This window comes from Nelumbo nucifera, chromosome 3 (genome assembly GCF_055504915.1).
Source record: "Nelumbo nucifera cultivar China Antique chromosome 3, China Antique-T2T, whole genome shotgun sequence".
NCBI classification, from domain to species: Eukaryota; Viridiplantae; Streptophyta; class Magnoliopsida; order Proteales; family Nelumbonaceae; genus Nelumbo; species Nelumbo nucifera.
Genome location: NC_142651.1, coordinates 47,008,915 through 47,028,920, shown reverse-complemented (window position 1 = coordinate 47,028,920; position 20,006 = coordinate 47,008,915). Strand labels below are relative to the sequence as shown.

Sequence of the window (20,006 nt, the reverse complement as noted above, 5' to 3'; positions counted from 1 at the left end):
TCTCCCTTGCGAAGGCAATACAATTTGACTGCTTTCTATCAACTGTGCTCTGCAAATTCATGGATAATCAACATGGTTCTCTCTCTCTCTCTCTAAAAACAGATATATTCATCACAGGTTTGTAGTATTAGTTATTTCTTGAATTAACTTACTCATCTTGTTTATTCTAAATTTACAGGAACCAGAAGAACCTTTAGGAAAGATAAGCCTATTCATTACACCTTCAAGATTCAGTCATTTTCGAGCCTTTCCAAGAATTCAATAGATAAATGGAACTCTTGTGATTTTGAAGTTGGAGGCTACAAATGGTTTGTTTAATTTGCTTCCTCGTGCACTTCTTTTGTTTAAATGAAATCGAGCTCAGTCAGCTTCTATAATAGAAGTTAAAACACTTTAATTCAGGGAAAATAGTCCAGTCTCATCATCATCCATGCCTTATCCCAGTCCCGACTCCCAACTATATGGGGTCAGCTCCATGGATCCCATTTCATCAATTCATGAGCTCTTCTAGTCCCTTCAATACAAATTACTTCTTCCAACTGATGTAATTATCACCTGTTACAAGTCCAGTCTATATATCATATATGATTACCAAATATGGTTTGAGAATCGAAAGGAATGTGAAAATTGTATTCAAGCATTGTTCTTGAAGCATGACTCTTGCCCACATAGAAATACCATCTGAACTTAAAGTCAAAATGCTCAACCACTGAGCTATGGAGTTGATCAGGGACAGAGGACAGGACAAGGCCAAAGTTGGCCCTGTGGCACTGTGGCCCTAGGCCTGGATTGGACTATGAAACCCCCTAATGGGGAAATCTATATAAAGAAATTATGATTATTGTTATTGCAGGAAACTGTCTCTCCATCCGAAGGGGAACAAGAACAAGGGTGTGAAGGATCATTTATCACTGTATTTGGCGGTTGCAGAAACAAGTTCTCTCCCTTCTGATTGGGAGGTCAAAGTGATTTTCAAGCTCTTTCTTTATGATCAGCTTCGTGACAAGTACTTGATGCTTGAGGGTAACCTGACACCCTTATGCCATTTTTTGTTCATACCCGTTTAGACTTTTTCTTTATTTATGGTGTAGTACCTTTAAAATCAAATTACCACAGAAAAAAAATTCTAATAACTTATTTCGGCTACAGGTGTAAAGTGGGCAGTGCCGGGCCAGCATGGCATAACCCACGGCACGGCCCACGGCCCAAGCCCGTGCAGACCCATGTCGTGCCGTGCCGTGGGCAGGGCTGGCCCATGGGCCAAGCCTTGGCCCAAGCCGGGCCAAAGTTATTTTTGCCTATTTATTTAAAAAACTAAAAAAAATTAAAATTATAATTTTATATGAATTTTGATGTATACAATTGCTTATATATACAATAATTAAATAAATTAGTATAATAAAATTGAAAACAATTGCTTATTTTATTAATATATTATATAATTATAATTTATGTAATATATTATATATAAATATATATAAAATATATATAAATAGTACATATGGGCTGTGTCATGCCGGCCTGGCCCACAGACCTAAAACCCTAGGTCCAGCACGGCATGGACCATCATATTGGGCCTGCAACGACCTGTTTGCTATCATTCTGGGTCGTGCCGGGCCGGTTCTGCCCGATTTACACCTCTATTTCAGACAATTAGATCAATAGGTCCAGAATGATGTCCCACAAAGCGCACCCCACATACACATCTCAGCGTGCATTGCGAACATCTCCGGTGCTTGTCATGGGGAGATATTCCCAATACACGGCTGAGATGTGTGGTGGGGCGCTTGTGGGACTCACTCTATGGGGTAACCCATGGGAATTCCCACACCACACTCTACAAGGTGTTGTGCACTTTGGTGTTCTGCCCTTATAAATGCAACATTAGTGGTGTTTCTGTTTGAACAATTTAAGGGGCATTCTTTTTTTGGATTTTGAGAGGGGGAAAGTTGGTCAATCAGATTTTGGTTCCCATTGATCAAGAACTCCATATTCTATTTTTAGATTTATGTGGGGGTCAGGGAAAGTTTGTTTTCTTGGGTATCATTTACCCGGTGGGTAAATAACTTTCCCACCTAGGAGAAAAGTTGCCAACACTTGAATGGGACAAAAATGCCCCTATTAATAATAGATTTGTATGACTAAAATAGTCATTGTCTTATTTATCTGATAAATAAAAGAACATAGAAAAATGCACTTACCTGGGTAAGTGCTTCTCAAAAAAAATTTACCCAAGTAATTGCATTTACCCGAGTAAGTAACTTATCGAAAAACAAATAAGGCTTAAATATTACCTCTATATACCAATATAGTAAGTGCATTAAAGAAGATTCATTATCGTTATTGGCTGTATTTAGATGCTGATGGAAGAGTGAGACGCTTTCATGGGATGAAGACAGAATGGGGTTTTGATCAATTTCTGCAGCTCGCAGTCTTCCATGACTCTTCATTTGGATATCTTGTAGACGATACATGTGTATTTGGAGTAGAGATTTTTGTCATGGAAAATACAGGAAAAGGCGAATGTTTGTCTCTGATAAAACAGATCAGCCCATCTACATATACCTGGAAGATCGAACACTTCTCACATTTAGTCAATGAAAGTTATTATTCAGAAGAGTTTGTGGCTGAAGACTACAAATGGTATAAATTAATGTTGGACATGAGACATTACATTACTTGCATGAATCCCTATTTGAACCTTACACTGCTCTCAGCATTCTTATATTGGAATTTTTTCAGCCCAAATCATAAATGGGTCTAGAGTTTTCTGCTTGTTGTTGTATGTTAATTTATGTTTAGGCCTTTAGGGCTGCACCTTGGGCAGGCCTGACCTGGGACCAGTTTAATCCAAAATTTTATATGGGCTGAGCTTTTTATTCTCGGACCGGTCTTATGCTAAAAACTTTTGGGCTGGGCCTGGACCTCATCCTTGAATAGTCCAACAGAGCCCATCCATGTTACACCCATATTAGGGATGCAAGTTTGAAATTTGGACCTCGGATTCCCCAGTTAAAAGAATTTTAATTATATTGAGCTTAAGGGTCCATTGAAATTTAACAAATTCCAAACCCAATCCAACCCAAGTTGCACCCTTAACCCACATGGTTAATTGGCACCTTACGATTTTGCCTTCATTCATAGCGTATATATATATAATTTTTTTCTGTTTCTTTTCGCAGGAAAATTCTGGTTTATCCAAAGGGTTATGGGCTCAGGAAGGACAATAGTCTTTCAGCATTTATGTCCTTGACAAATTCAGCAACCCTTTCCTCTTCCAAGGAAGTGTATGTGAAATGCAAATTACGGGTGGTGAACCAGCTTGATGGAAAACACATTGAAAAAGGTGAATTCATCATTTCTTTTATTATTTAGTTTTATCTTCCTTTCACCGTTTAGATAAATATAATTTTTATGTATAATATATATGTATTACTTATTTTATATTTAATTTAGTAAATTCATAATAATTGTATATAAATTTATTGAGATTCTAATTAAGTCTGAACCTAAGTAACAAGTCAATTATTTCCTATCAAATTAAATTTGGATACAACCCCTATTCAAATTTTGTTCAGATCAAGGCTCTAAATATTGATACAAGTTGATACATCCCACAATACAAAACTAACTTAACCTATTATCCCAATAGAATAATTTTCAGATTAAACTTACTCCCTTTTCTAGCACCGATTTATGTGTAAGCTCAATTATTAATTGGAAACAAGTTTTTTTATTCAAACTGCACATTAAACTTTTGATATATGCATAGCAGTCTGTCACAATCCAAGAAAAAAGGATACAAGAATGATCAAACAGGGATTGCACCCCTCTTAGCAGCAAGGCCTGTATTGTTGGGTGCTTTTATTTTTATCCTTTTAGTTTTTTTTTTTTTTTCAAATTAAACCGGTTTAGGGAGGTCGGTATAAGGCCTGTCTACCCCATGAAACAAGTCGATTAAGCCCTGAAACAAGTCGATTAAGGCCGGTACATTGTGAAATTTTGATACTTGGTTCAGATATTATAAATAAATATTTATATATAAAGCATATTTATTAATTTATAATATATAAAATATATAAAATATATAGAAATGTATGTATATCGGTCGATTCGCAATTTTTTATATTGATTAACTGAAACCGAATTGATACCTTTAATTTTTTAAAAATTTCGAACCGAAACCAAATCGATCGACTTAATTAACCGATTTTTTAATTCGATTTCAATTGATTTGTTGGTCAATTCAGTTTTTCGGTTTTTTTGGCTCACCCCTAACCCTAGTGTTTCTTTCATCCATTTTAGCATCATCATTACATGGATGTAACACTCATTCCTGTGGGTTTTATTCTTCCCAAATCTTTGCAGCTCTTAATCTTCAGAAATATGTTTCCACAAGTAGTGCCTGGGGTTGGTTGGATGTGGTTTCTCTTAACGATCTCAAAGACCCAAAAAAGGGTTTTCTAGTGAATGATACTTGCATCCTCGAGGCAGAGGTTACTATTATTGCAGTAGTTGATAAAATGTCGTGAATTGATTTCATGTATAGCTTGAGCTTCACAAATCATGGATATCTGTAAAACCATCTGTGGTAAGCATGTTAAAGTTGTATAATGATCAAATGATGTATAATTGGCGACACAATTCAAAATCCACCCTGTTTCAGCAAAATCACTGGTTCATTTTGTTCCTCAACGACTAAACATATTCCTAATAAAAAAAATTCTTCTTTTGTTCTTATGTAAAAATATATCAAATGCAAATGCCAATCTTGCCAATGCTTTCAATTGGATTGGTTTTAGCCAATCCGATCTAGTCCAGTATGAGTTTATTATAAATGGATCAGGTCCAATTCAATCCAATGAATACTATGGACCATTTTGGACCAGTCTAAGGTTATGTTTGGGAGTGCTTAAAAATAAGTGCTTATTTGGACTGTGAGAAAATGAAAGACAAAAGAGTCACAAGCTTATTGGAGAAAAAGACCACCAAATGTCCAATATAAAATAAGTGTTTATTTAAAAAAAAATAAGCACTTAAAAAAGCTAGGTGCCAAATATAAATAAATGCTTATTTGAATAGGCACTTGTTCTATAAGTACTCTCAAACATGGCCTAATTCAATGTCTACACTGTTCAAATTGGTTTTAATTTAGATTGGTTCTAACCCAATATTGGTCCACTAACACCTGTGTTCTTATCTTTGATCAACGGACTGGATATTTGTTCAATTTGACCTAATCCAATATAAAACCATTACAGATGGACCAAGCCCAATCCAATCCAATAAATACTTTTGGATCATTAAGTCTGGACTGATCCAATTCAATATGTTTTATTGGTCCATTCAATCCATCCAAATTGATTTTGATTTGGAGTTTGGACGGATCCAACCCAAAATTAGTCCATTAACCTTACATGCATGCGAAGTGATGAGAGGTTGAGTGGTTGTAGGGCTTATACACTTGATGACTGGCATGGCGTGTTATTATTGTTAAAAGTTAAAACAGCCCCTACTCTTGACTCCTTAAAATCCAATGTTGGATTGTTAATAGGAATACACCTTTTTTTCTTTTTTTTTGAGAAAGATAGTAGTCAATTCATTTCAATAAACGTACGGCCTATGCAAAATCAGAAACAAGACACCCAATACACGTACGGCCTTTGCAAAATGCTTAGGCTCAGTTGAAAGGAGTATAAATACAAATGTGTAGGGTGCAAAACCTTGTAGTTTGTCTTGTTTTTATTTTATGTATTTGCACTGTACATATGTACCTTTTCCAAATTGAGCCTAGGCATGTAAAGTACAAATACGTAAAGTACAAAACCTAGTATTATATACAGTTTTGTATTGTACATATTTGTTTTTGTACTATTTCCAAATTGAGCCTTAGCAACAATACAAATACAAATATGGAAGGAGTACAAATACAAATATGTACAAAATAATAAACTTTGAAAAGAGTACAATTGTACAAAATAATACACTTTGAAAAGAGTACAACTGTACAAAATAATACAAAATGCAAATATTTAGAGTACAACTGTACAAATACAAATATACATTGATGGAGCGTGATCTGGGTGCTCCTAGCTAGAAGGCAGCTTGGACGTCGATGCTCAATTGGTCAATCGAATTGCAAGGGAAAGTATCAGAGAACCCAGGGTGGCTAACCCGGTGAGGTCACTCTGATGCTTAAGTTATTACTTAGTGATGAATTGCGAGCTGGAAATCAGTAATGTTGAGAGCTAGAATGCACTTAATCATGCGTACTTTGTGTCACTAAGGTAGATGCCCTTATATAGGCATTGTTTGGTGCGGGCTTCACGCATCGTGTCCGAGGTCTCCGAGAAGACGTGCCTAACCGGCCCAATGTCCTCGGAGGTAGCCGTGCACGTAGACCAGTCTTTGCGTCTTGTTCGGTTTCCTAAAGAACATTCGTTAAAGGGCCAACTTCCGAGAAACTCAGGAGTATCGGGATATGCATGCCAAATTGGTTGGTGAGCATGTTTCGTAAGTCGCCACCTGGACCTCAATCAGGTCGGAAAGCCCTCAAGGGAGGTTGCTCCTCATCAAGGCCACTTCGACTGTACTAATGAGGTGCCACAGGTCGGCCTTGGATGAGGTGCTACAAGCCGCTTAGAGTTGTGGACAATCCCCAGGTCGGCGGCAAAGGCAGGTTGCTAGGTCGGGGCAAAGATTAATCGCGATCTGGGACTCCAAATTGTCGCTTAGGTGGTGTCTGTGTGTCATCAAGTTGTTCCATGATGCCATGTGTCATGATGTCATTGGAGGCCTAAATCCACCCTCATCAATTGCCCCCCACTCCCGAGCTGAGGGCAGCTCGGCGAAGGGAGTAGATTGTTCCTCTTGGCCTAGAGTGACTGATTTGATAAGCCCGTAGTCGTATGCACCGGTCCGATTTGCTCCTCAGGTCAAAAGGGCCCGAGTGTTTGAATGCAGCCTTATGCAGGACCTCGTCATCTTGGTTATCGAGGCATGAGAGTGAATTCATCCGCTCGAGGACATCTACCTTATTAGGGATGCAACCATCAAGGGGTTCTACAATCCGACTAAGTACCTCAAGAGCGAAATTCGTCATGCCGTCCTCAAGAGGGGGTTCCATCTACACGACTGTCTTGTTAGGTCGTTCCACTTACGTAGACTTCGACGCAATGTCCCTTGAGCCGATTCTCGAAAGAGTAGCCAACGAGGTCAATGAGGAGCCTAAAACCGAGGTGGAGCTCGGTTGTGAAGAGATCAACCATTTTGCATATCTGCCATGGTTCTGAAAGTGAACTAGTCTTCCCTTCCTTCATTTCTTTTTTCTCTCTCTCTCTTTTTCTCTTCTCTCCTTTTTTTTTCAGATCGGTGATGAGATGTCGATGTCCTTTGAGGTCGATTTTAAAGTAGTGATGGAAATACTGCCGAGCTAGATAAACGGGGGCCGACCTTCTGAGGTCGGTGTTCCTACTGCCATCGTACTTCGAGGTTGGCTTGATGGTGCCCTCACTAAAAAGCGATATGGCTTTCCCTTAGAAAGTGATTTAATTAGGTCGCTAGAGCGGATAGTCATTCTATAGTAGATTTAAATGTGGTTGCTTCTATGTCGTCACTTGAGATTGGCTTCCCCGGGTAGGTGCTTGCGAGATCATGGCGTACATCTACCACCTGCTCTTGAAACCGCTAGCTGTCCACTCCTACTGGAGTCATGGGAGGCTCACCTTGAGGGGTCGGCTCTGTTGTCTATGGGTCGCCTACTCCCACGAGAACCACAAAGGGCTCGACCTATGAGGCCAGTACCACATTCAACTCGCTTCCAACTCACATGGGAGCCATGAAGAGCTCGATCAGTAGTGAGGCTTCGCTGTTCAGGCTGGAGGTTGTTTGGGCCAGATCGCTAAGGCTCGCTTGGGTTGGTTGTTCATTTCTGTTATGCTTGTGAGATTCATTGATATGTACATTATTCTCGACATCGGATGATAGGGTGACACCATGGTTGCATTGTATCAGCCCTCGGAGGCGCTAGTCGTCTACTCCTATGAGAAGCCACATGGAGCTCGACCTGCGGGGGCAACTCTACTAACTGTAGGTCACCAACTTGCACGGGAGCCTTGAAAGGCACAACCCGTAAGGGTGTTCGCATAGTCCGTAGGCCGCTAACTCCTGCGGGAGTCGTGAAAGGTTCAACCTGTAGGGGAGACCTCGCATAGAAGGCTGAGGAGGTTCGTCCAAGCTAAAACGAGGTCGGCAGAGCTGCTTAGTTTGTTGGCCATCAAATCCCACGAGAACCATGAATGGCTCGACCTGTGAGGGCAGCCTAACTCCGAAGTGCCTATCGCCGGACTACTGGTTGTCAAGGTCATTCTGCTGTTGATTATTCTACGGCAGCATGAGTGCCCTGAACTATTCCCGTGCCTACATTTGGAAATTCGTGCTTCAGCTCATAAAATTGTTGCGCTTCAATCCTGGTGGGAATTGCTGATGGCTCTACCTTGGGGAGAGGGACATTCACATGAGGTAGCGATGTGTTTGTCTAGGGTAATGGGAGTAATGGGTTCGGCACGGTTGCTACTCCCGGAAATGCTAGGGACACTAAACTTGCCTAATTATCAAAGAGGGGTTCTCAGGGTTCATCACGGATGCTCTTGCCCCCAGTAACTGATACTTCATTATCGATATTGGTGCTACTCAAAAATGCCATTGAGTTGATAAAGGCGAAAATCAGAAGGTGAGAACTTAGCAAACTAGGAGAGAACTTATCTTTTTGTTGCATTTCCCACAGACAACGCCAATTGAAGGAGCGTGATCTGGGTTCTCCTAGCTGGATGGAAGCTCGGATATCGGTGCTCAGCTGGCTAGGACATCGGTGCTCAGCTGGCTCGGACATCGGTGCAAGGGAAAGGATCAGAGAACCCAGGGTGACTAACCCGACGAGGTCGCTCTGATGCTTAAGTTAGTACTTAGTGATGAATTGCAAGCAAGAAATCAGTAATCTTGAGAGCTAGAATGCACTTAATCGTGCGTACCTTGTGTCAGTGAGGTAGATGCCCTTATATAGGCATTGTTTGGCGTGGTCTTCATGCATCGTGTTCGAGGTCTTTGGGAAGACGTGCCTAACCGGTCCGATGTCCTCGGAGGTAGCCATGCACGTAGACCAGTTTTCATGCCTTGTTCGGTTTCCTCTGGAACATTCGGTACAGGAGCCTATTTCTGAGAAACCCGGGAGTGTCGTAATATGCATGTTGATGGTTGGTGAGCACATCTCGCAGGTTGCCACCTGGACCTCAATCAAGTCGGCAAGCCCTCAAGGGAGGTTGCTCCTCCTCGAGGTCACTTTGACTGTATTGACAAGGTGCCACAGGTCGGCCCTGGACGAGGTGCTACAAGCCGCTCAGATTTGTGGAGGAGGCCTCCAGGTCAGTGACAAAGGTAGGTTGCCTGGTTGGGGCGAAGGCGAACCACGATCTGAGACTCCAAGTCATCGCTTAAGTGGTGCCTGTGTGTCATCCAGCTGTTCCATGATGCCATGTTTCATGTTGTCATTGGAGGGCCAAATCCACCCTCATCATACACGATGCAAATATTTACAAAACAATACAAAATGCAAGGTTTCGTACTTAACGTATTTGTATTTGTACTCCTTCCAAACTGAGCCTTAGCAACAATACGGCCGCGCAATTGTCCATTTGGCTAAGTTTGGATAGGATACAAATGCAAATATGTAGAGTGCAAAACCTTGTGTTTTGTTATTTTGTTTATATTTGTAATGTACATAAGTACTCCTTCTAAACTGAGCCTATAGTATGAATGAAGGAGGTGATCATAACAAGATGAAAATCAAGCATAAGCCTCCAATCTGCGATGACATAATGTGTTCACCTTGGGACCTCCAAAGAGTGGTCCAATAGGAAGTGAATTGTATCCTGTGCATCTCCTTCAAACCAAACTGAAGGCAAGTAACAACCCTAGATCATGAATGAACTCAATGCTACTTTAAAGCTAAAATCTTAATCACTTGTGGGACATCGATGAGCACACACCTTCACGAATCGTAAATGTAGATGCATGTTATATATTTACATTTTAGGGCAAATCTCTTATACTATGTTTGGTTTGAAGGAAAAGGTTGGGAAAGGAAGGGAAAGGTAGGGAAACCTATAAAAGTTTTATAAAGGTTTCCTTCCCTTCCTTCCCCTACTTTTTCCTTCAAATCAAACACAGCTTTAATGTATCCCTAAGTTTTAGAAAATTGACTAACTTTACCCATGCAGCTTAGAGATTGTACCCATGCAACTTAGAGATTGTCTTAAAGCACCCCCAAGTTTTTTGCCAATTGACTAAATCCTCCCCTACTGTTAGCATTCCATCACAACCCATTTACATTTGACACCACATGATGTATAGAATATTTTTAAAACCCAATGTTACCCTTTTGTGGTCGGTTTTTCCTAGGGGTGTAAATGGATCGAATAAAGTAATTTTTGATTCCGAATCTGATTAGAAAATCCGATATCCGATGGATACTAGAAATTAATATTCGAATTCGAATTTGATTAAATATTCGAATATTCGATTCAAATTTGACCAATTAATTATTTTAGGTAATTAACATATATATAAAATAAATATTTTATTTATTTAGATTTTATAAATATATAAATTATTCATATAATTTAATATAAATTATATAAAATATTTAAGTATTTTATATATTATATATAAGAACTAAATAATCGATCGAATTCGGATATTTATCGAATCAAATCAGGTCATATATGAATTCAACCAACTAAATATTCGAATTATCCGAATTTAATTCGATTATGTTGAATCTCAAATTCGAAATTGAATTTCCGAATACCATTGAAACCCCTAATTTTGTCTTCCATTATTCTTCAAAGTTTCAAAATAAAACTCAACATCCACCTTGCGGACAAGAATACAGCCTTCAACCTTTACTTGATTCAAGGTAAAAAACACACAAGGGAATTTCTAAACATTTGGACCATCGTGAAATTTTGAAAATTAAAATCAAACAAGAAGAAAAATTTTTGGGTGCTTATCAGTTGCATTGCAATTTATGACCAGCCAACTTTAATTCTTTTACCTATTCAGATGTCTTTGCAGCAATAGAGATTTTTTTTTTGGTAGGAAAGATAAATTTTATAAACAAAGTGAAATTATAGAGGAGGTGGAAAATCCACCCAATTTGCTAGCCAAAGGGGTATCGCTTCAGTATAGACACCTAACTCCGATAGCCCTTTTTTTGCTAGATTGTGAGTTAGCATATTGCTTTCTCGCCTAGAGAAAGAAAAATGTCGTCGACATAATTCGCCCACCTTGAGATCCCGGTTCATGCGTTTAGCTTCGGAGAAAATGGTGGTAGGCATAGCCATGACCATGAGCTTGAGAGAGACAAAAGTGTTGTCGCAGGGATGACAAATTTGACGATCAGTTCTGATTTTAGCAGATGGTTGATAAAGAAAACTAGATGACACTTGAAGGGCATTTGTGTCTTTTTATATGCCACTTAACAACTGTTAAATGGCAAGTACTAGACTGTCACATTTTAAAGTTCGGGGACCAAATTTTCACTCATGCCAAAGTACAAGGTATTGATCGGGAACTTTCCCTTTGGAAAAGACACAAAGCTCACATTTATTTGTTCATAATTGCAAAACAAGCCAATGGCAAAAATATCACTTTTATTTGTTGGGTGCTTTTATTAAATAAATGCATAGGATTGAACTCTAGTCTTATCACTGATGTTTTCATGTTTCATTTGGAATTCACAAGGGAGTGCTATGACCATAGTCTCAGGTAGACCTATTCATGGTCTGGGTAGCTCGACGAATTGGCCTGACCCATTCTAAGTTGGCCTTGGACATGATTTTAGGCCTGTGGGCTCGAGCTCGAGCCTAAAACACCAGGGTCAACTTTTTTCAGATTGGGCATGGGATTTCTCAAAAATAGTCTGGTCTGGGCCTGAGTTTGACTTGATAATATATATTTATATAATAAAAAAACATATTTTATTTAATATATAAATATATATATATATAATATGTTTTCTTTGTTCCTTTTCTACTTTTTCAACTAATACTGAGATCTTTTATTATTTTTGGGTTTTGAGGGCTTTTAATATAAATAACACCTTTTTATTGAATAAAAAAATGTTATCAAATTTCTGGTTAGCCTTTTAAGTTATGACCGAGATTATTCAACAAGCGCAATTAAAATAACACTTGCATGAATTTAAATTCTAAAATTATTTGATTTCACTTTTAATCAATGGATACCTGTCTGTAGAGTTCAAGCCTTCTAGAGGTATTAGACAGGGGACCCTCTCTCCCCCTATATTTTTTGTTTTTTTTTGTGCTAAAGCTATCACCAGGAAAATAACTAGAGAATTGGAGGAGCATGGCAGCCCCATCGGTTATAAAATCTCTAGGGGTGGCCCCTTTATTGTATATTATGATTTGAGGATGATTGCCTCATTTTTTCAAAAACCACCATCTCTGGTTGTATTAAAATCAAAGAGATTTTGGCAAGTTTTGCTAAAGAGATTCCTATGGACTAATATGTATGGTAAGAAACCGGTCCATTTTATTATTTGGAAAAAAGCTTGTACCCTTAAAAAGTGGGGTGGCATGGAACTAAACAATTTACATTGGATCAATAAGGCTATTTTAGCTAAATTTGGCTAGAAAATTCTTAATGAAGAGAATAATTTATGGGTGAAAATAATGAAGAGATAAATACATTAATAGAGAGAACTTATGGAGCACTAAAGTTAAGAAAAGGATTTCGTGGGCTGGAAAAGGCATCCTATTATCTAGGGATCTCCTTGAAAAGGTAATAGGTTGGACAATGGGCAATGGCAAGACCATCAGGTTTTGGGATGATAGATGGGCCAATGAATCCCCATTGTCTAAGTCGGTTGACTAGAATACCGACTTAGAATAGGATAAAAAATCACAATATGTTGGTCTTTGAAGTAATAGATCATGAAAGGGGATGTTGAAGAGAAAACAAAATCTGAAGTTTGTTACCTAATCAGGTTTGGCTCATGATAAAATCAATTTTAATCTCTTCTAACACTAGGAAAGATAGGATGATGTGGAGGCTCAATTCAAATGGAAGGTTCTCAGTCAAAACTGCCTATATGCCAAAATGTACCTCTATTAAGGATGTTTGAAAAAATTACTTTCTTCTTGTGGTTGATCTGGAAAAATAAAAACCTAAGGCTCCGTTTGGTTTATAAGAAGATTTGGGTGGGATGGGAAAAGATAGAGGATGGGATGAGATGGAAAAGTATAAAAATTGAATTTTTCTGTGTTTGGTTTTATTGGGATGGGATGGGATGGGAAAGTACTGTTCACCTTCATCTTTTGTTCGTCCTTCCCACAGGAACTTCACGAACAGAGGCACAGCTTCAAGAACTTCATGAATAGAGGCATGGCTTCAGGAACTTCAAGAACAGAGGTGACTCTCGCCAGGAGCTTCGCCGACGATGAAGACAATTCGCCAGGAATTTTGCCAAGAACTTCACGAACAGAGGCGACTCTCGCCAGGAGCTTCGCCAGGAACTTCACGAACAGAGGCGACTCCCGTTGAGCTTGTCATAGTTTGAAGTGGAAGAAGAGAGAAGACGGAGGGAGAGAAGACGAGGGAGAAGAGAGAAGAGGAAGACAAACCCAGGGACAAAGATGGGACTACCGTCTGTTATCGTTGCTGAGAAAGGGAGAAAGGGAGAAAGACGGAGTCACACGTTTCTCTCCTTCCTGTTCGTTGCCGCTGGTTCGATTTTCTTGGCCTTCCCTCCTCTATTCATTGTGATGGTAAGTGGTAATAGTGATTTACCAGTTTTTCCACCAGGGTCACACTGTTTTGGTGCGACCCTAATTCTATAATTTTGGGATCTGCCATCCCATGTCTTCCCCATCCCATCCCTCTTTTTCTCTCAAACCAAATAAGAGAAAAAAAGAATATTTCATCCCCATCCCACAATCCAAACGGAGCCTAAAGATTTTCCATAACACCTCCATCCCTCCTCCCGTAATTCTTGAAAGTTCCCTATTTCTATTTATAAAGTATTGGAACAGCAATATTAGTAGCCCATATGACAATCACGTTAAGTCGTGAAGACCAATCTTATTGAAAAAGCCCAAAGACTGGGTGTATCAAGCTAAATTTTGATGCCCCGTGCATGAGAGGTAATTGTTCGGTGTTAAGCATTGTTAAAGATCACTTGGGTAACATTTTATACATTAAGGCGCACAAACTTGAGTACTAGCATCAAAGTTGCTGAGGCTTGGGAAGCATGGAAAGCGCATAACCTGACTCTAAATTTCAAAGATTTCCCAATCATCATTGAAGGAAACTTGAAGCTAGTCATCTCATACCTGCAACAGACCATCCAACTACTGTAGACACTAAAGAATATCGTTTCAAGTAGTTTGGAGATTTTGGAGAGGTTTGAGAAGCGAGTATCCTACCGTCACATATATCGCGAAGCAAACCAAACTGCAGATGTCTTGACTCATGAAACTCTTGCAAGTAACTCTAAATCAATTTCTTTAGATTTATCTAATTTACTCTAGAAATGAAGAGTAGATCCCACCATGTTTAAACTTCAAAGGAAATTGGCCTGAGAACATTTTTTAGAATAATAAATTTTTTAAACTACCCTTATGTTTAACTAATTGAATAAGTATATCCCTATTGTTTGATTATTGTGTAACACTATCCTTATTATTTTTAACAATTGATTAGTTCTACCTTTACTGTCAATATTGATTAATATTCCCTCAAAACTCGTATACTGGTGGAAATTTTTGTTTTAAAACTCAATTTTATTCTTTGTCACTCTCCCTCTCCCTTCTTCTCTACTTCTTTAGTAGCGGCAAACTAAGCTGGTTCGGTCCTTAATCGGCGGCAGGGATAACCCCCGCTTCACTGTCTTCTTCTCTACAAACTTCTTTTAGGCATAACAAGGTCTGGGTTTGACTTAATGACCGACCTTGCTTGACTCTGATTTTTTTGAAGGAGATGTACTGCTAGACGGCCAAGCAGTTATAGACGCTCTATTATTGAAGGTAGACCGGTTCTTTAGGTTGCTTAGAAAAGCAGGTTGGAGTTCGGAGGAGATAAGAGACACACTAGGTTTCTGTTGCCGATTCTCCGAATTGCTCAGGAAAGCAGGTTGAAGTTACGGAAGAGATAAAAAAGCGCACTGAGTTTCAATTGCTGGTTCTCCGAGTTGCTCAGAAAACCAGGTTCTTCCCTCTCCCTCTCATTATCTTCCTTGGTGACATAAGGAAACCGCTGGAACTGCAAAGGTCGAAAAAAGGAACCATCGGAACCGCCAGAACCGCAGACGCAGAGGTTGGATGCTATAAGGGAACCAAGTTACAACCTTTCCCATCTTCCCTCTCCCTCTCGTTCTCTTCCTTGGTGCCATAGGGGAGCCGCCGGAACCGTAGAGGTCGGAATCAGAAGCAAAGCAGCAGGCAACGGTCGTTGATAGTCACCGATTATTGAAACCCCATCATCTGCTTTTGCGTTCCCCGACTCAGATTTTCATGTTTGTCACCGATTCTTTACTCCTACTTGTCACCGACTATTGATCGTCACGGATTGTTGATAATCACCAACTATTTTAACGACAAAGATCATTGACTATACAATTTTGACCCCCTTGTTTGTTTACCTTGCTCCCGTAAAAGATACAAATAAAGAATCTTAGAAATTGAATCTATTGGAGGTATGAGTTTCACTTTACTTTCCGATCAACTTATTCAAAGAATAAAATAGAAAAGCCAGGCCTTACACATAAGACTTCAAAGAGAACAACCCCAAATGAATATACATCAGACTTCTCTGTCAACTAATGTTGATAAAAATACATCAGAAAGATAAATAGATAGATAGATAGATAAAGTGAGAGAGAGAGGGGTGAGGGGGGAGGGGGGAGGGGGTGGTCAAGGACCGAGCTAGTTTGGTTTGTCGCTGTTGAAAGGAAGAAACCAAAGGAGGAGGAGGATGACGAGGAGAAAAAGGGAGAGGGACGAAAGGTAAAATTGGATTTTAAAAAAATTATATGTCAAGTGAATGTGTATAAGGATTTTGATGGATGTTAGCAGCTAGTCAATTATAAAAAACAATAGGGCTAGTGTTAAACAATAATGAAACAGTAAAGATATACTTAGTCAATTAGCTAAACAATAGTCAATTAGCTAACTAGGGATGATCATAGGTCGGGCCGGGCTTTGCACTTATGATATGGGCTATAGTTTAGGCCCGGCCTGGGGTTCCAGGCTTGTAATATAGGCCCTAGCTCAGGTCTACATGGGCTTGGGCCGGGTCAGGCCTGATTTTGGGCCAATGTCTTTCATATATAAAATATTACATATCTATAATATTTTATATTAAATGACATAACATGCATATAAACTTTTATTTTATATATTATATAATATAAAATATACATATCATGTTATAATATTTATATATAAAATATATAATATAATGTAAAATAAATTATACACAAAATGTATAAGTTTATATATATATATGGGTCAGGCCGAGCTTAAAGTATTAAGCCCAAACCCGGCCTTAAAATATGCAAGCCTATTATGGGCCCAGGTCTGAACAGAAAACCCAGGCCCACGCCTGGAATTTCCGGGCCGGGCTGAAATGATCAGCCCTAATCTTAACCATAGCAAAACAAAATCGGTACAAATTTGGGTTAAAACTAATTCATTTTGGCTGATTTAGAAGTGTAGCCCATGCAGGTTTCGAACCTGCGACCTTCGCGTTATTAGCACGACGCTCTAACCAACTGAGCTAATAGGCCTTCACGCATGTGCCCTCATTCATCATGTTTATTAGAAAATATTATCAACATAAATAAAATAGTAAAAAATGTCAGTTAACAAAGCATAAATATATAAATAATTTGGTTTTATCTTTTAGTGGGTCCCACAAGTACTTGCTTATTTGAAGAAGAGAATTTCCGCTTGCTTTTTTTTATCAAGCGGGGCCCACATATGGGGCCTAGAGGTGGGTGCAAGCCATGAGATTCCTACTAAAAATAATATTCAAGAAGATTTAGTGGGATTTTATTTCAAAAATCAAACAAATGGAGCCCAAAGGTGAATGCCAGAATAACTACCCTGTATTTGCAAGAATTCCCATTCCTAAATTCCCAATTTCACACACTTCTGATTTGCTTTTGTCCTCTAACATTTAGATTTAAGGGCTCCATTTGCATCCCAAAAAAACTAAGGGCTCCATGACGAAAGGCCCATTATCCTGTCAATTCTCTTTCCTTTTTTCTGTTTTCTATTTTTCATCATTCTTTAATTCTTTTCATACCCATCCGCTTTCCAAAACATTGTTATATTACAAAACATATTCACCAACTTACTTTACCCTAAAGCCTGATTCAATACTAAAAAACAAAAAGTCCTGGCATATTTAGACGGTTGAGATCCTGTGGACCGGCCCAAAAGGCCAAAATCCAGGCCTGCTTTTTTATTTGATTTTTCTCTGCATCTTTTATTTGCATAAAGCTTAAGCGCCGTCTTCGAAGTTTCAAGTTCAAAAGATTGATTTTGATGTATTTCACACCCACAGATTCACAGAAGTCTCTCCCTCACAACCCCAGAACCCCTGATAAAGCACCAAGGAGCTTCGAAAGCATCTTCTCTTTCACCCTCTTCATCCCTCGCTCTTCTATCTCCCTCTTTGGTCCATGGCTGCTACCAATCTCTCTTCTTTCTCGTCTTCTATTGAAAAGACTTGTCTTTTCTCTCCATGCCCATCTCAAAAGCCCCTCTCCCTCCCTCCTAAAACCCTACAAAAACCCTTCTTTTCCTCAAAACCCTCCTCTTCTCGTTTCCTCTCCCACACCCATAAAAACCCTTCCAAGCTCCTCTCCAAAATCCCAATCTCAGACATAGTCTCCTCTGCAAAAGACCCAGATGAGTTTTACATCAGTTGTGATGAGAAGCCCAGAGAGGAATGCGGGGTTGTGGGTATCTATGGCGACCCTGAAGCCTCCAGACTCTGCTACCTCGCTCTTCATGCCTTGCAGCACCGAGGACAAGAAGGCGCCGGCATCGTCTCCGTTAGCAACAAGATTCTGCATCTTTTTACAGGCGTCGGCCTCGTTTCCGACGTCTTTGATGAAAACAAGCTCGATCACCTTCCCGGTGAATCTGCAATCGGGCATGTCCGGTATTCTACTGCCGGCTCTTCCATGCTTAAGAATGTTCAGCCGTTTGTGGCCGGTTATCGGTTTGGGTCTGTTGGGGTTGCCCACAATGGCAATTTGGTGAATTATCGCTCTCTCCGGACCATGCTCGAAGACAAGGGTTCCATCTTCAACACTAGCTCAGATACAGAGGTCGTCCTCCATTTGATTGCGAAGTCAAAAGCCCAGCCTTTCTTTCTCAGGATAATTGAGGCTTGTGAGAAGCTGGAGGGGGCGTATTCCATGGTTTTCCTGACGGAAGACAAGCTTGTTGCAGTGCGTGACCCATTTGGTTTTCGTCCTTTGGTCATGGGGCGGAGGAGCAATGGAGCTGTTGTATTTGCCTCCGAGACCTGCGCGCTCGACCTGATTGAAGCGACTTGTGAGCGGGAGGTGAATCCTGGGGAAGTGTTGGTGGTTGACAAAGATGGGATTCAGTCGTTTTGTTTATTGCCCCACCCCCAACCAAAGAACTGCATTTTCGAGCATATTTACTTCTCTTTACCCAATTCAGTGGTCTTCGGCCGGTCGGTTTACGAATCCCGGCATGCATTTGGGGAGATACTGGCTACTGAAGCTCCGGTGGACTGCGACGTTGTGATAGCTGTCCCGGATTCCGGGGTGGTTGCTGCGCTTGGATATGCTGCCAAGTCTGGAGTTCCATTCCAGCAGGGACTGATAAGGTCACACTATGTTGGGAGGACATTCATCGAACCTTCCCAGAAGATCAGAGACTTCGGAGTGAAGCTCAAGCTTTCGCCCGTCCGGGCGGTGTTGGAGGGGAAGAGGGTTGTGGTTGTGGATGACTCCATTGTCAGGGGGACAACGTCTTCAAAGATTGTTAGGTTGCTCAAGGAGGCTGGAGCAAAGGAGGTTCACATGAGGATTGCAAGCCCACCGATTATAGGGTCTTGTTATTATGGCGTGGACACTCCCAGCTCAGAGGAGTTGATCTCAAATAGGATGACAGTAGAGGAAGTCAACAATTTTATTGGTTCTGATTCTCTTGCATTCCTTCCACTGGAGAGCTTGATGAGGTTTCTTGGAGCTTGTGCTCCCAACTACTGCTATGCTTGTTTCTCTGGGTATTACCCTGTTCCACCCAAGGATGTTAAGGTGAAGAGGGTGGGGGATTTTGTGGATGATGGGGTGAATGGGAGCTTAAATTGTATAGATGAGGAATGGGTCCAAGCATCCAGAGATGTTGCAATGAGGAAGGTTAATGCATCAAGGTAGTTGTCTGCAACTCTCCCAATTCATGGTGTGGACGATTATGTGTTGGATGAAGTATTTAGCTAGTCTCCTGTCTGTGTGTGAGTCGGAGTATCAGTCAGATATATGACATATTTATGCGTCTGTTAGCCAAATTTAGGTTACAGAATCTGAAACTAGGAGGTGGTATTTTTCTGCTTCTACTTTTCATTTAGGTACCTTTCTTGATGGATTATTATAGTAAGCTATGAAATTAATAATGGAATTTCTCCCCGCTATAGCTTTCAGCGTTTACTTTCTAACATTTTTGAGTTCTGATTCATTGGGTTTAGTCACTGTTTGAAACTGAGATTTACCTACTTCTCTTTATGGTCTTGAAAATAATAAGGGTAATAAATACTGACAAATAGAAGTCATCCGGTTTGCATATTTTTTGGTAATGCCGCAAGTCATAGGTGCACACGGGGAAGTCCTCTGTACCTTTTTCAAGTGGTATATGGTTTGGAAGCAACTTTCATAGGCAGCATCCCAA

General features: G+C 40.0%; 1 protein-coding gene, 1 non-coding gene and 1 pseudogene across 3 annotated transcripts; 2 read left to right on the top strand and 1 right to left on the bottom strand.

The window, feature by feature from the left end:
• Positions 1–4,671, top strand: LOC104611502 (protein RESTRICTED TEV MOVEMENT 3-like). Its single transcript, XM_088901729.1, has 6 exons — positions 1–75; positions 179–308; positions 854–1,023; positions 2,358–2,643; positions 3,183–3,346; positions 4,369–4,671. The coding sequence occupies exons 1-6, from the start codon at positions 60–62 to the stop codon at positions 4,530–4,532; spliced, it is 930 nt and encodes a 309-aa protein (XP_088757855.1). The 5' UTR covers positions 1–59; the 3' UTR covers positions 4,533–4,671.
• Positions 4,672–16,787: 12,116 nt separating this feature from the next.
• On the bottom strand, positions 16,788–16,861 carry TRNAI-AAU (transfer RNA isoleucine (anticodon AAU)). The gene has a single exon. It is a non-coding gene; the product is annotated as a tRNA-Ile (tRNA).
• Positions 16,862–17,558: 697 nt separating this feature from the next.
• LOC104611486 (amidophosphoribosyltransferase, chloroplastic pseudogene) lies at positions 17,559–19,776 on the top strand (annotated as a pseudogene). The gene has a single exon (XR_016083458.1). The product of XR_016083458.1 is annotated as an amidophosphoribosyltransferase, chloroplastic pseudogene (transcript).
• Positions 19,777–20,006: the final 230 nt, after the last annotated feature.

What these genes read in the sequence shown, in the direction of transcription:
- LOC104611502 (XM_088901729.1), top strand. An exon ending in GTGGCTGAAGACTACAAATG is followed by an intron (nt 2,644 to 3,182) that starts GTATAAATTAAT and finishes TTCTTTTCGCAG; the next exon opens with GAAAATTCTGGTTTATCCAA. An exon ending in TGGAAAACACATTGAAAAAG is followed by an intron (nt 3,347 to 4,368) that starts GTGAATTCATCA and finishes AAATCTTTGCAG; the next exon opens with CTCTTAATCTTCAGAAATAT.